Source organism: Dryobates pubescens, chromosome Z, assembly GCF_014839835.1.
Source record: "Dryobates pubescens isolate bDryPub1 chromosome Z, bDryPub1.pri, whole genome shotgun sequence".
Lineage (NCBI taxonomy): Eukaryota > Metazoa > Chordata > Aves > Piciformes > Picidae > Dryobates > Dryobates pubescens.
Window position 1 is genome coordinate 127,547,277 of NC_071657.1, and position 15,502 is coordinate 127,562,778.

Sequence of the window (15,502 nt, forward strand, 5' to 3'; positions counted from 1 at the left end):
GAGTCCTTCATTTAGTAAATCTACAAAGTCCCAGGCAACCAGCACCAGAACGAGAGGACACAGTATCAAGCTGTGCCAGGGGAGGTTTAGCCTGGAGGTTAGGAGGAAATTCTACACAGAGAGAGTGATTGCCCATTGCCATGGGCTGCCCGGTGAGGTGGTGGAGTCACCATCACTGGAGGTGTTTAGGAGGAGGGTTGATAGGTTGCTTGGTTGCATGGTTTAGTTGATTAGGTGGGTTGGATAATAGGTTGGACTCGATGATCTTGAAGGTCTCTTCCAACCTGGTCTATTCTATTCTATTCTATTCTATTCTATTCTATTCTATTCTATTCTATTCTATTCTATTCCCTGATTAGGAAATGAAAGTATGCAGTTTATTTCTAAACTCTTCTTCCAGCACTGCTTACAGACATAAGTCTTTGTACCTATACACACAAAGCAGCTCCAAAATGCCTGTAGGTTTTGACTTTAAACTTAATATTTTCATAGTCAAAGCAATTAAAAGTATCTTTATGGGACCCTCCTGTAAACACACTGTACAACAGCTGAGTGTGGGAAATACTTTAAAGCAAACATGCTGAGAAACTCATTACAGAAATTCAAATATATCTCCTCTGAGACATGTAAATGTAATAGCAATGGGTATAACTTTTTAAACATATCTTAAACTCCAGATATCTAATTAGATATCTCATTGATCCATAGGCATTGAAGTCTAACCAAACAGTGATCTGCAATTACAATTTGGTTAATCATATCAGTTCCTAACAAAAAGGCTCCACAGCTGCCTACAGGCTTGGTGTTGGTGAGGAGCACCATGGGATCAGCTTGGCTGCTAAAAGAGCTGTGTTTATAGCTTGGGGCAACTGCTGTATGTGGGCAGCCCTCCTGTAAAATACACTGAAGGCAGAGTTCACTCATTCCCCATGTAACTGGGCAGTAATTTTGACAATTGGGATTGATCTTGGCAAGTCTGTCTTATGGTGAAAGTGGCTTGTCTTCTTTATGTTTACTGCCTAAGGACAGTTGATTTTGGTTGCTGTGGGATAAGAAGGAAACCAAAACCCTCACATTACTTTAAGCAGTGAAGAAAACTCTTTCAGATTCAAGGCACTCAGGGACTTCCAGAAGTCCAGGTCCATTTGTGCAATGATGTGCTTCAGTGCTGGAGCAGGTGAAAGAACAGTTTATCACACTCTTGACCTGAGGGTTAATTCTACAGTTCCCACAGAAGCATTAGGTCACACTCCTGCAGCAAATCAGCCTTTAGAGATACACGTGTTTATTAGGTCAGGTTCCAGGCATGGATGTCTTCTAGGCAGGAAAGGTAGAGTGCTTACACAAAAAGGATAAACAGCTTGCACTTCTTCTTGGGTTTATCCTTTGCACCTCTTACAATATCAGGATTACTGTGATTTAACGGCTGGTTTAAGTCAGATCTCATCAACAACTCCTATTAAATTTCTTGGGGAAAGAAAACACAAAAAAGCAATGGCATTTTATGATAGCTGGTCCCCAAGTAGTGCTTCATTTCATAATACAAGGGAAAGAAAAGTGCCAGTACTTTTCTAAATGTGAAATTTTCTGTATCTCTGGACACTTGTCTACTATGTCCCCTTGATATGTGTAATGGGTTGGGGACAGAAAGAAGTTAGAGAAGGTAAATCTTACCTAAAGGTTTCAATATCAAATGTATATTCCTGCTTTTTAGAATGTACCTTGCTATTTAAATCAATGATGTTTTCATTGCTCATCCTAGGCACAAAAACATGGCTGGAGTTTAGCTGTCAAATATTCCTCAAACATGTGACATTTTTTGTTTTCATTAAATATGAGGTCATACTTCTTGCAGAGAGCTCAGAAATGAGGCTACCAGAGGTGCTCCATCCAGTGTTGTCCCTTTTCAGTCCTTTTCTCAGTGTGCATTACAGGGTGGCTGGCACAACTAACAATTTCATATCCTAGCTGTCACGTTTTGGTGTTTGCTACTCCTGAAGCCCTCTTCATAGAATCATAGGATGGTCTGGGTCAGAAGTGACCTCCGAAAGTCATCCAGTCCAACCCTTCTGCCGTCAGCAGGGGCATCCTCAACTAGATCAGGCTGCCCAGAGCCCTGTCAAGCCTCACTTTGAATATCTCCAGGGATGGAGCCCCAACCACCTGCCTGGGTAACCTGTTTCATGTTCCACTACCCTCATAGTAAAGAACCTGCTCATAAATATCCAATCTAAATCTACTCTTTTCCAGTTTGAGTCATTGCCCCTTGTCCTATCCCCACAGGCCTTTGTAAACAGTCTCTCTCCATCCTTCTTGGAGGCCCCCTTCAGGTACTGGAAGGCTGCTATTAGGTCTCCCCAGAACCTCCTCTTCTCCAGGCTGAGCAACCCACAGTTAAACGAAGAAAACAACTCTGTAGAGGCCGCTTGGGTTTTTTTATCAAAAAATTGATATTTTTTTTTTGTATCCTTTCACTTCCACAGTTTTGAAGAAATGGATTAGAATCTCAGTGGAAATGAGTTTGTGAGGAGGAGTATGGCTGAGTACATTGGCACTAGTTGTACTCTCATGAAGATCTGTGCTGCTGTGTGAAATGAGCACGTCCTGTGTTACTGCCACCTGGTGTGTTCATAACATTTTGAAACAGTTCAGCAAGGCTCCATAGACACTAAAGGAAAATGTCTTTCCATGCTTTCCAGAGCAAAGCTTTTATCTCCTCTTTTGTGGATATTTTTTCCACAATTTCAAATTCTCTTTGGCTTTTTCCTCATTATTCTTGCTGCTTGGTTTTGTTATAGCTGAACGGTACCTAAGATTCAAAGCCAGAAATTTCTCACCAGTGCATAGTCCTGACTTCTTTCTGCTTTGTCCTGAAATAAGCTGTCTAAATACCTGTTTTCCACAATCTATGCTAGCTGCCAATCAAAGTGAGACTTATATATTGCAAATTCACCTGCATTCTTTCCTGAGGGGTTCTTAGACTGAATTTACATACGATGGGGTAGCTAATCTTCTAGGAAGGTGCAACAATTTTTAATGTAGTAATGGCACTTTATGCCACCACTTACTTTGGTGGATCTAAAGCTGCTTCCGCTACTCCTGCTCTGAAAGACCAGTTCACAAGGGTGGTGGGTGACCAGACTGAAATTTGAAGTATGCATTACCCAGGCAATGATCTTTCTCTATGTGTTGCTTATAATTGCAAACCTTAAGATGATATAATATCCAGGTACTCAATGCCTTATTAACATTGTTGTACATCAAGCACTCAAAAAACACAAAGCTCTGGCTAGTCTCTAGGCAGAACTGTTGATACCTTTCCTTAGGTTTCTGTAGCATATGTTTGAGTGTGTAGTAATATTTCTGAGAAAATTCTAACATGCCACTTCATGGAGTGGAGGTTAATGAAAACTTACGGCTCCTCACTTCTTTAGTTCCAAGCAGTGTGAAAAGCAGTTGCAGATTCAAAAGCTGTAGAGATAAATGTATTAATTAAAAAGCCACAAGGTGATTGTTTCTGTTGCCTTCATATTTTCCAAATGTGTTTGTGTTCAAGTTTCTTGAATTAGTATTTTCACATACATCTATTTTTCTCCTTTAGTTGTGGAGAGTTTTCAATGCCTGGCAGAGAGGGTGTATTGTTATTTTTCATCGCTGCCCACATTACTATCGCTAGAAAGCGGCGTGCACGCGTGCGTTCTTCTTGTTCATGTCTCTTTTCCCAGGAAGTAATTTAGAAATCTCTGTGTCTTCAAAGCCACAGCTGTTCATCATGAAAATGTCAGACCTTGACCAGCTGCAGTTGCTGGGTAGCATGAATTGAACTGTCAGCAGAAACCAGAACTTTTTATTCGCAGCGATTGTAATAAGCTAAAGCACACTGTGGGCTGGTTTTGTTTTCCCATCAATGGTACTGAATTTACACTAATTACATTATTCTGAACTGACTTTTAAAACTTAATTAAGTGATGTGCAAGTTGCTAAAGTGTCCATAGTTGCTATGATTACTTTTCTTACACTTCATTTTGAAATTGCTCAGCAGCAGCAGCAGCACAGAGTTCTCCTGCACATGGACCACTAATCAAATTGTCTGATTAGGTGAAATTCTAGACTTTCAGCAAAGTGTCCTCGTGCTGAATTGCAGGAATAATTGCTCCATCACTTCTGCTCAAGGGAATCTCTCAGATGCTTCAGATATAATTTCATTTCTAAACTGACTGTATAATTAAATAATACAGTAAAGCCAGTAGTAATATTTCTCCATATTTAAATGTAAATATTACCAGTTACCAACAGGAGCCATAAGATCCCTAATTGGCTGCGGCTAATTACATATTATGCATGAAAACATTAAGATTGCAAAGTCAAGCACTTAGAAGTTGGGCATCAGTGTTAACATTGCTCAGGCAACTTCAGTTTTCCTGCCTTTTTTTTGCATGCATGTTACAGATTTTCATTACACAATCACTGTTCTTTTCCCCCTCTTAAGTCCACTGCTGTGTTCAGTAAACTGGTAGTAATTGCAGCTTTCTTTTTATCTTCCTCATTAGGAACAGGGCTCAAAACCTTGATAGGACTAGGGGGAATGGAACAAAAATAGAATAGATTCAGACTGGATGTTAGGAAGAAATTCTTCACCATGAGGGTGGTAAGATACTGGAACAGCTTGCCCAGGGAGGTGGTAAAAGCCCCATTCCTGTAGGGTTTTAAGGCCAGGCTGGATGTGGCTCTGAGCAACCTCATCTAGTGTGGCTAGTGGCAGGGGGGGTGGCACTAGATGATCCTTGAGGTCCCTTTCAACCCTAACAATTCTGTGATTCTGTGATGCAAGCCCATGTTGCAACCTGAGATTAGTGTCTGAAAAGATTATCAGTCTGAAGCCTTCTGACTTAAACAGTTTATTCCCTTATTTTATACCCTGACAAAGGAAACCTGTTTGACATGTATGTATTCAGTGTACAACCTAAAAGCATACCAAATTTTGTTCACAATTACAGCATAAATGTGTGTTAATACAGTCTAAAACCAAAAATTGTTTCTATATCTATATCTTGCCTTTTGACAGATAAGAGCTAAAATCATTCTTTCTGACAGCCTTTTCAGCTGAAGGTGTGTAAATTGTTTAGCTTCAGAAAAAGTCTCATTAGTAACTGTACTTCTGCAGTGATTTACAGTCAGCTGGTGTCTCATGTGCAGAATGGATGCAGACAGGTTGGTTCTGGCATGCATTGCATTGCAGCAGTTAAAATGAGGAGCCAGCATTTGCATCTCAGCAGATTACTCTGGATTCACAGAATTGTAACTAAAACATCATTACCCCAGTGTTTGTTTTCAAAACTGAAGCTGAGGCTGGTCCAGGTCTCATTGAAATGATCTAGGATTTTTGCCACGGGGTTTGGGCAAATGTCCGACTCTGAGCTCTGAACACATTAGAGCTGTTTGACAATTTGGTTATTAACTCCCCTAAACCTTCCAGCTCAGTGCCTGTTAATATTTAGGCCCTGCTATCAGCAGAATAATTCCCACAAAGTCTAATTTCTTGTTCTATGACTAACTGCTAATTACTTCATTGTTTTCAGTGACCTACCCTGGCTCTGAGCTGGCTGTCTCAGGACAAGGGGCATTTGACTAGCAACACTCTGTGTTATATTTCCAACTGAATGTTTTCCTGTTTAGGGTTAGTCAAGAAAGAGTATTTATTTTTTCAAAGTCATATCACACATTCCCAATCCTTTGTTTGCACAGCTGTAAGAGCAGGTAATTTATTGGGAAGAACAATCTTTCAAACAAGATAGAATCATCTTCCAAGACAACCTTGTCAATTTCTCTGTGATCCAACAGCATTTATAGCTCCATATTGGATATGTTTCAGTGTCTGAAATTAAGATCAATGTTTTTGTTTTTATGTGGCATAGATTAAGTTTTGGGTTGATGACACCTGCAGGTCTGCTCAGAGTGAGAGCACAAAGAACATAATTTATTGACAACTTGGAAAGCTATACAAGACTTTCACACAGAAGGCAGCTGTATAAATCTTTTATTAACTATAAATAATAGCTTATAAAATATTGTTTGGTATAAAAATAATTCAATTTCACTTCCTTATGTTTATGGAAGTCTATGGAACATCCTGTGTTCTAGCTTGTACTTGCAGCCCTTTGTCCCATCACTAGGCACCACTGAACAGAGACTGTTCCCACCCTCTTGACACTCGCTCTTTAGATATTTATAAGCACTGATCAGATCCCCTCTCAGTCTTCTCTTCTCTAGGCTAAATACCTCTGTGTGTCTCAGCCTTTTTCTATAAGAGAGACACTACTGTCCCCTAATCATCTTTGTAGCCTTCTGTTGGACTCTCTTCAGTAGTTCTGTGTCTGTCTTGAACTGGAGAACCCAGAATTAGACACAATATTCCAGGTGTGGCCTCACTAGGGCAGAGTAGAGGGGAAGATAACCTCCCTTAACCTGCTGGCACACTTAGAATGCACCCCAGGACACCACTGGCCTTCTTGGACACAAAAAACATATTGCTGGCTCATGGGTTAACTTGCTGTCCACCAGGACTTCAAATACATAACTTTTCAGGGTTTAGTAGAATGTATTCTTCAAAAAAGGTCTACAGGTATGAAATACAACTAAACTCAACACAGGTTTTTGTCTAGTCTAAATAGCATATACTCAAAGTTTTCTTCATAGCCCCAGAGCCTGTAGTCATGTTTATAACAATATCTTCACTTTCTGGGTAAACATTAGGGTCTGGAAGGGCAAAATCTTCGCTCAGCAGGGAAATTCCTTTGTACTGCCAGTTGTCTGCCTTTTTTGATCTTCTTGGACATTTAAAACAACATGGCATAAATTTGTCACCCCTTTCTCTCCCCACAAGCTGGAACAGGATCATAGACTTCAGTACCATAATTCTATTCTTTTTGACCAAGAGACAGCAGGCTGGACATTCTTAAGGAACCTGCCATCTACATAAAGTCCCTTTCAGTACAGTGGCTGTACTGCAGTCCCCAGCTGGTATTCAGGGGTGACTCTGGATCTTTAGATTGATTCATCTGCTAATGATGCTCTCCTCTCTTAATTATTTTCAGTTTTGATACAGCAATTGCCATTTTTCACATGGTAGCCTGTTTTGGATATGTCAATGCTCATTTTTTTGAGGATGTGAATCTTACTGAAACATCAGATTTATTCCAGACAGCGGTAGTTTGTCCTTTTAAATTAAATAAGGTGAAAATAATTTGTCTTGATTAGAGGATGGGCTTCAGAATAATTTTCACTCACTCTAGGACTCAGTTCATATCTGGCTTTTTATCACATGGGTCCTTGTGGCTTCTGAGATGTTACCTGTGAGGTGGGGCTTTTTGCTTGGTTGTCTCTTGGGTGCCATGTGTGATGGTATCACAAACCCAATCTGTTAGCATGGCTGCAGGCAGCCTGCCGAGATGGAGAGATACTACCACACTGTTAGTGTGTTTTCTGGGGAGGTGTGTGGTGATGGATCAGCTCTACTTAGACAGCAGTATCTGGGCAAAGCCATCACTGCATTTTCTTGTTTATCCCTGCAGATAGGAACAATCTGACTCCATCCCGTTCTCTGATGATTTGCCTCACAGTGTCAAACCTGATATAATCTTCTCATTTGAGTTTTCAATAGAACAGACAGAATTTACTAATGACTATTTTTTTCTGTTCTAATGCAGTGGCAGAGCTGTCTAACAAATGTTTTGGGGAATGTGTCGATTCAGATGAGAATTGTATGTAAATATTTCCTGGTATTTTTTCAGTCAGTGAAGTTTTCTGTTATTAATTTTCTTCACAATCTATTTGAGGTTTAGAAGAGCTTAGTGTGTCTGATTATGTATTTGTGGTTTTGCATTTCTATGGGAATCACAGAATCACAAAACTGTCAGGGTTGGAAGGGACCTCAAGGATCATCTAGTTCCAACCACCCTGCCATGGGCAGGGACACCTCACACTAGATCAGGCTGCCCAGAGCCCCATCCAGCCTGGCCTTAAAAAATTCCAGGAATGGGGCTTCTTCCACCTCCCTGGGCAACCTGTTCCAGTGTCTCACCACCCTTATAGTGAAGAACTTCTTCCTAACATCCAATCTGCATCTACCCATTTATATATATTTTTTCCATTCCCCCTAGTCCTATCATTACCTCACACCCTAAAAAGTCCCTCCCCAGCTTTCTTGTAAGCCCCCTTCAGATACTGAAAGGCCACAATAAGGTCTCTTTGGAGCCTTCTCCTCTCCAGATTGAGTAATCACAACTCTCAGTCTGTCTCCATAGACAGATGCAGTGAATGTTTGTTGTCTAAGGCACAGCTACTCGAGGGCAGTACTGTGAACTAAGCTAGAGCATGGGTTTGAAGCGTGGCATCTATTCACTGTTCTTTGTTACATGTCTGCTACCCTTTCCTCTTATGCTTTCCATCTTCATTTGCTGTGGGACAGCACTGTGTATGGAGCCAGGTAGTGCAGATCAACTGATGTGCCCCAGCACTGCGGTCTAGCTTTGCAACAACTTGTTCTCTGTAGCCATGCTGTAAACTTCCCTGCTTATGGAGGAGGTTCTTTGTCCATCAGACAAATTCCACTAAGGGGCTGAGCAGATGTTCTTGAGCATGTCCACTTTGTACATTGGAGTGTTATTCCCCATATAAGTACAAGATTTGAGACCTATACTTTATAGAACTTCTGTGACAGTCAATGCACCTACAAAATACTCTGAGGGAAGTGAGAGGTGATATGATACTTGTATCAAAGCAGCAATGCCTGGGGGTTCCAGAAATTGCTTCCTGGCTTTACATTCATGATTGCTCGTGATGTACCATGTTCAGTGGCAGGGATGAGATCTTGCCCTTTGCAGTGTCTCACAAGTTTGTTAAGGAAAGTGAAGTACCAGGTACTATGAGTTTGGTGTAAATAACCTTTTTTTGACTTCTCAGAAGAATTTTGTGTCTATTAACATGGCATATGTAGGTGATTTTAAAGCTTAAAGACTGAGGATGACTTTTTTATTATTCTTATTATTCCCATTAGAGGAAATCAGTGATAGCCAAGATTTTTTTCTGACACAAATAGCTTTGTAACTTAAAGTATGTTTGAGAATGTCCTTGCTGATAGAGCCAGTCCCATAAGCAGCGAGAGTGGCAGGTCCCTTCTCGCATGAGTCCTTTCATTGGAGCTATGGCCCAGGGACTGCAGTGAGCAGTACACTAGGCAGAGTTAAAATGCTAAATATTGATAAAATTATAAAGTGTGCATGACAGGCACCATATCATGGGGAAGGTATGAGATGCTGAGGCAGAAGTGAATTATACTCATACATAATTTCCCTCAGAGGATATTCCTGGCCAGCCCCAGATCTAACAGGAGTTGGTAGAGCTGGATTTATCCTTCCTGCTGTGAATGCCACTTTTCCCCCTTCTTTTCAGTTTTGGCTGAAGGGATTTCTAGACAGCACTGGTGGGGGTGTGTTGTAGTCACACACTGTGAGGACTTAGCAAAAAGGCCTTTTTAACTTATGATTCTTGTTACTGCAGTTCAATGGCTGACAGCAGTCTTCGTGTCTGTGGCCACATCTACTTGTTTCATGTAATAGCACACAGAATTTCAAAGCAGATGTTTATATTTGAAGGCAAGATGTTTATATTTCTCCTTCACTCTGATCATTATGTGAGCAGAAGCATTCCCTCTTCTGTGGGTTTTCAGAAGCACTCTGTATCTGGATATCTTTGCATCCAGACAGAGAATAAAGTGTGCCCTAAGGAATGTGAGGTGATTCCCATTACACTGACACCAAGTAAATGCATTTGCCCTTCTCATGCTAGTCTGTGGTGAACCCATTAAAATATAATAATGTGCATATGCAGCAATGTTGCAGTAGCTGCTGAGGTATGCTCATGTTTTCTGAGTCCTCATATTATGATTTCACCATGTGATGTTTGTGTGCTGCACAATTCCACATTTTCTTGCTCTTTTTTTAAATGCTGGGAAATGTTTCTAAAGATAGAAATAGAATAGAATAGAATTAACCAGGTTGGATGAGACCTTTGAGATCATCAAGTCCAACCTATCATCCAACACTATCTAATCAACTAAACATGGCACCAAGCACTCCATCCAGTCTCTTCCTAAACACCCAGAGAAGGGCAACAAGGCTGGTGAGAGGCCTTGAGCACAAGCCCTATGAGGAGAGGCTGAGGGAGCTGGGATTGTTTAGCCTGGAGAAGAGAAGGATCAGGGGTGACCTCATTGCTCTCTACAACTACCTTAAAGGTGGTTGTAGCCAGGAAGGGGTTGGTCTCTTCTCTCTAGCAACCAGCACCAGAACAAGGGGACACAGTCTCAAGCTGTGCCAGGGGAAGTTTAGGCTCGAGGTGAGGAGAAAGTTCTTCACTGAGAGTTGTTCGTCATTGGAATGGGCTGCCCAGGGAGGTGATGGAGTCACCGTCCCTAGAGGTGTTCAAAAGGGGATTGGATGTGGCACTTGGTGCCATGGTCTAGTCATGAGGTCTGTGGTGACAGGTTGGACTCGATCTTCGAGGTCTCTTCCAACCTTAGTGATACTGTGATACTGTGTTACCTCCAGTGATGGTGACTCTACCACCTCCCTGGGCAGCCCATTCCAGATGTTAACATCTGTGAGAGCCCAGTGAGCTTTGAACATTCAACTGGGCCAAGCTTTGGGTTGCAACTCGAATGTTTCTGAAGTGATGTCAGTGGAAAAATCCAGGGGCTTGCTTTTGTCTGCTTCCTAGAGGATACACTATCACCACAGTAGAGATCTGGAAACTCACAGCTCAATATCTGGAAAAAAGTATGTCTCAAACTCTGTGAAAGACTATTTAAACCAGAGAATTCATCTACTTAGAGGCCATGAGAAAATTCTGTTGATCTGTAAGGAGCAGTCTAGTTGTGCTCTTAAGTGTTTTGATATATCTTCAGCTGCCCTAAATGAGCATCATCAATGAAAAAGAAAAATAAGCTTCTTAATAATTCTTGAGAATTTGGCCACCTATCAATGAAGATTTTAAGCCAACAAAAAACCCACAGAACAGGCACATCAGCTATGTTTGCACTGGCATTGTAGCAAATGAGTGTTTAGCTATCTTAAAAGTACTATAGACTAGATTATTTCTTAGTTTAGGGATTTTCTTGTAATATTATAGTATTTTTGGTAAGTTAAGTCTATCCTTTCCAGACAACACTGCTGTTTAGGTTCCATTGATATCTGTGACCCTCTCCTCGGTGCAGGACAGACTTAGCTAAATCACTTCCCTGTTTTGAGGATCTATAAATAACACATAGGGTCCAACTGCTTGCCATGCATAGGCAGAAAGCAGCCTTTTCCCTTCAGCTGCTTGATGTTATCTTCAGCCTCAGGATGTTATCTTCAGCCTCAGGATGTTATCTGACTTCTTAAGACTCAAAAATATTTATTAAGAAACTAAATCCTATTGCTTGCAGAGCTTGTAGAACTTCTGTAAGTTAATTTCAGCAGTTTTATTAAGATACATAGAATGTACATACATAGAATAAACCAGGTTGGAAGAGACCTTCAAGATCCATGGGTCCAACCCATCAACCAATCCAACACCACCTAAATAACTAACCCATGGCACCAAGCACCCCATCAAGTCTTCTCCTGAAAACCTCCAATGATGGCGACTCCACCACCTCCCTGGGCAGCCCTGGCGCAGCCTGAGACTGTGTCCTCTAATGTGATGATTTTGCATGTTAGGCAGTGCTTGATCCAGTGGACATTTTTCCCAGTGTGATTGACTTGAGCATCTCCCCTATGAAGAGAGACTGAGAGCCCTGGGGCTGTCTAGTCTGGAGAAGGCTGAGAGGGGATCTGATCAATGTCTATCAATATCTGATGGATGGGTGTCAAGTGGAGGGGGCCAAGCTCTTTTTGGTGGTGCACAATAATAAGACAAGGAACAATGGACACAAACTTGAACATAGAAGATTTCACCTCAACATGAGGAGAAACTCCTTTACAGTGAGGGTGACTGAGCACCGGAACAGGCTGCCCAGAGAGGTTGTGGAGTCTTCTTTGGAGAGTTTCCAAACCCACCTGGATGCATTCCTGTGTGGACTACCCTGGGTTATCCTGCTCTGGCAAGGGGGGGTGGACACAACAATCTCTTGAGGTCCCTTCTAGCCTCTAATATACTGTGATACTGTGATAGTGGTATCATGGAGTAGGATGCTATACAAGATCTTTGGGGTGGGGTTTATGCTATATTTCAGGAAACCAACTGAGTTTGCAGGTTGTCATTCTTTCAACAGGTGTTGTGGAAATGGGTGAGCAATTGCTGGGACATCAATATATATTAAACTTGCAGATGTGTCATTAGGTTATGTGAAAATCATTCCTGTTGTAGAGTGAATGTTACAGAACCATTGCCTGTATCACATCCATTTCAGACTAATTCCCTGGTACTGTTTTTTCCTTACTACCTGACCAGTACAGTCAACATGAACTAAGGTTCATGTGGTGCTCTTATTCATTGAAAGATGAACATAACTAATGCTAGAATGTGGATAGAGTTTCTGAAACGCTAAATAAGACATACTAGCAAAGGGATGCTTTGTATCACTGTAGCTTGGGCAGGATGGTCTCCTAGCATTAACTTGTCATCCTGGGGAAATTTAGGTTTTGCTCTCTTGCAACCTGCTGATGATAACTGAAGTGTGAGACGCAAACATTCTGTTTCTGAAACACTAAGTGCAATAAAGTTGTTTATCCACAAGCCATTAGTACCATTCTTTTTTGAAAACCTACTTACTGCACAAAATGCTAAAAATGTTTTAATGTGGGGTTTTTTTATGTTTGTTTTCAGTCTTGGAACTGAACCAGGTGGTTATACCCACTTATGGAACTGTGCCAGATCAGCAAAACCTTCATACTCCAGAGTGGGTGGGTACTTCTTTACTTTAACTATGATTACCTGTAATTGTTTTTTTTTTCTGATATAGATATGCAACAGTGGGTAGCTGTTGCAGAAGATTAGCATTCCTTTGCATTTGCAGCACATGCTGTTCATCCCTGTGACTGTATCTGAGTTGTTCTGTCTTTGTTTCCCTGAAGGTACCTGGAGTCATTGACTCATGTGAAAGTGCAAGTTGATGCAGACACTGGATTTGATTAAAAGTAACCAATATTTATTGGCTATAAACTGATACACACACATACACCTCCTCTCTCTATGTAATTTTGTACAGGCATGTGTAGAATTTCTCTCTGTGTATACAAGGATGAATCGTTATGAGCACACCCTGCATATAAACACACCTCCCTCATAAATTCATATACACCCAGCTATTAGTTGGTGAGATGTGGGTTGAGGGTTTGTTTTTACAGAAAGCTTGGAGACACCAAGAAATTCCTTACAGAGGCTGAAATGGCAAGAAGGAAAAAGACCTGTAGGTGTCCATTCCCTTTGGTCAAAGTTCAAGTTCACCTGTTTGCCAACTTTTTTCTGCAGCTTAAAGACTTCTGGTGCTAGCTCAAGATTGCTTCCCTCAGATCACATTTCTCTCTAAGGGCTGTCCAGTTTAGCCTAACAAGCTCTGCTGTGGCATATGCTTTGTCAATCTGATGTCCAGCTGGCATGCTGATAAGCTGAATTTTTTTTGTTCCTCTAGAATAGCACAAGTGTGGTCTGCAGTTGCACAAGGAGGTAGCTGTGAGTCTGGATTTAAAAGAGGTGTATATACTTATCTTAAATCTAGTAAAGCACCTCCATACAAATAAGTGAAAAAAAGGCTATTCTGTGTTTCATTAATGACACAAGCTGTGAATGTGGACAGGTTGTCTTTTCTAATCAAGCTGCCTCTGCAAGTGGATCAGTGTTACAGAACAAGGCATAAAGAAACCGTGTCAAATATTGCTTGTCAGACTATTTCATTCTGAACATCTAAGAGCTTCAGGATGGTTTTCACATAGATAAATCATTCAAGGAATTATTGCAATACTTGATGTATTGCATCAAGTAATGAGATCTGGAGCTGGTTTCCAGTCAGCCCTGTCCAAGGCTGACATTCATTTGAACCTGCAGGTGCATTTCTACTCCAGAAACAACAGCCTCCTCCTACTGCTTCCCGTTATTCCTTTAGCTTGCACAGAGGTGTTCTGTCCTGCTGATTCCTCTGCCTGTAAGGAAATACAGTTGCTTTCTTTATATAACTAGGAGAACCTGCAATATAATGAAAAATTAATCAAAAAGTTGAAATATGCAGATCAAGCATTCAAATTCAGGAGACTGAATTAAGCCTGCCCATGTAGATAGATAGATAGATAGATAGATAGATAGATAGATAGATAGATAGATAAAATGACTGAAGGTGTTTAGATAATTTATATTTTGACCTGTCCACCAAGGCTGGTTTTATTCATGTCAAGATGAAATGGGAAACAGAGTCATAAATGAGAGATACAAAGGTTTACCACGGTAGTAGTGTGTTTCAAAAACAGTGTAAGCAAAGACTGATTTAGTCTTTATTGCACCAAGGTGGCAGCTTATGTGGCAAAGTGCTTGTCGTAGTTCTGGGTCAGGCAGGGGTTGTTCTTGCCTCTGATAGAGGAAACATATCCAAACTACCAGGAAATCCATTTCCTCTTGGGAGCTGGTTACCCTCACCTCCCCCACCCTGGCATTTATGGTGGCAAGGGGCTTTGGTCTCTGTAAAGGCATATTTTGGATCATGAGTTTCCATTTCCCATCTGAGTTCTCTAGGATTTCATTAAAATGTTTCTTAGACTCTTCTTTTGATTCAATGCAATTTCTTTTTTTAAGTATTTGTATGCAGTGAAATAGCAACTAAACAGCTGGAATATCACATAACTTGTGGTTAGAAGAGTCTCCTCCGAGACTGCTCCTCTGAGCAATCTTGGTAGAATTTATTTTTATTTCTACTGAAAATCAACTGTCAAAATAAAGTTTTATTTTTGGTAGCTGATTTTCACCAGAAGTTGTCATTCCTGCTCAGTTTTAGAAGCAACTTTTCTGCACTGCTCCTTCTGTGTCAGGTCCTCTTGTCAGCCTCTGGGCACTTTCAGTGGGTTGGAGGGGCCAGAAAGATAAAATTTGGATCTATTAAGCCTGTTTGTGAAATGGATGAATGCTGATTTTAGCTGGAACTACAATTGTAGGTTGAATAGAACTGAAGTCTTTTGCCTGTTGTCTAAACTTAGGTCAAGCTTTGCAGATGGAAATATTCTGGAAATTTTATTTGGTTTTGTATGTCATCCTGAAGTAGCCCAAACTAAGCTATTGTCTAATACTTAACATGAGCTGCAATGTGCACTTGCAGCCCAGAAGGACAAATGTATCCTGGACTGCATCCAAAGTGTGACCAGCAGGACAAAGGAGGTGATTCTACCCCTCTCTCTGCTCTTGTGAGTGGTAGTATTATGTCCGGTAGTATTATGTCCAGTTCTGGTCCCCCCAGCATAAGAAGGACATTGAACTGATT

The 15,502-nt window shown here is 41.0% G+C and overlaps 1 protein-coding gene across 1 annotated transcript in view; it reads left to right on the forward strand.

The window, feature by feature from the left end:
- The window catches only part of ANO6 (anoctamin 6), an 80,444-nt gene that overhangs the window by 15,205 nt on the left and 49,737 nt on the right, over nucleotides 1-15,502 (forward strand). The window contains exon 2 of the mRNA XM_054178225.1: nucleotides 12,868-12,944. Coding sequence (XP_054034200.1) covers nucleotides 12,868-12,944 — 77 coding nt within the window. The remainder of the gene's footprint in view (nucleotides 1-12,867; nucleotides 12,945-15,502) is intronic.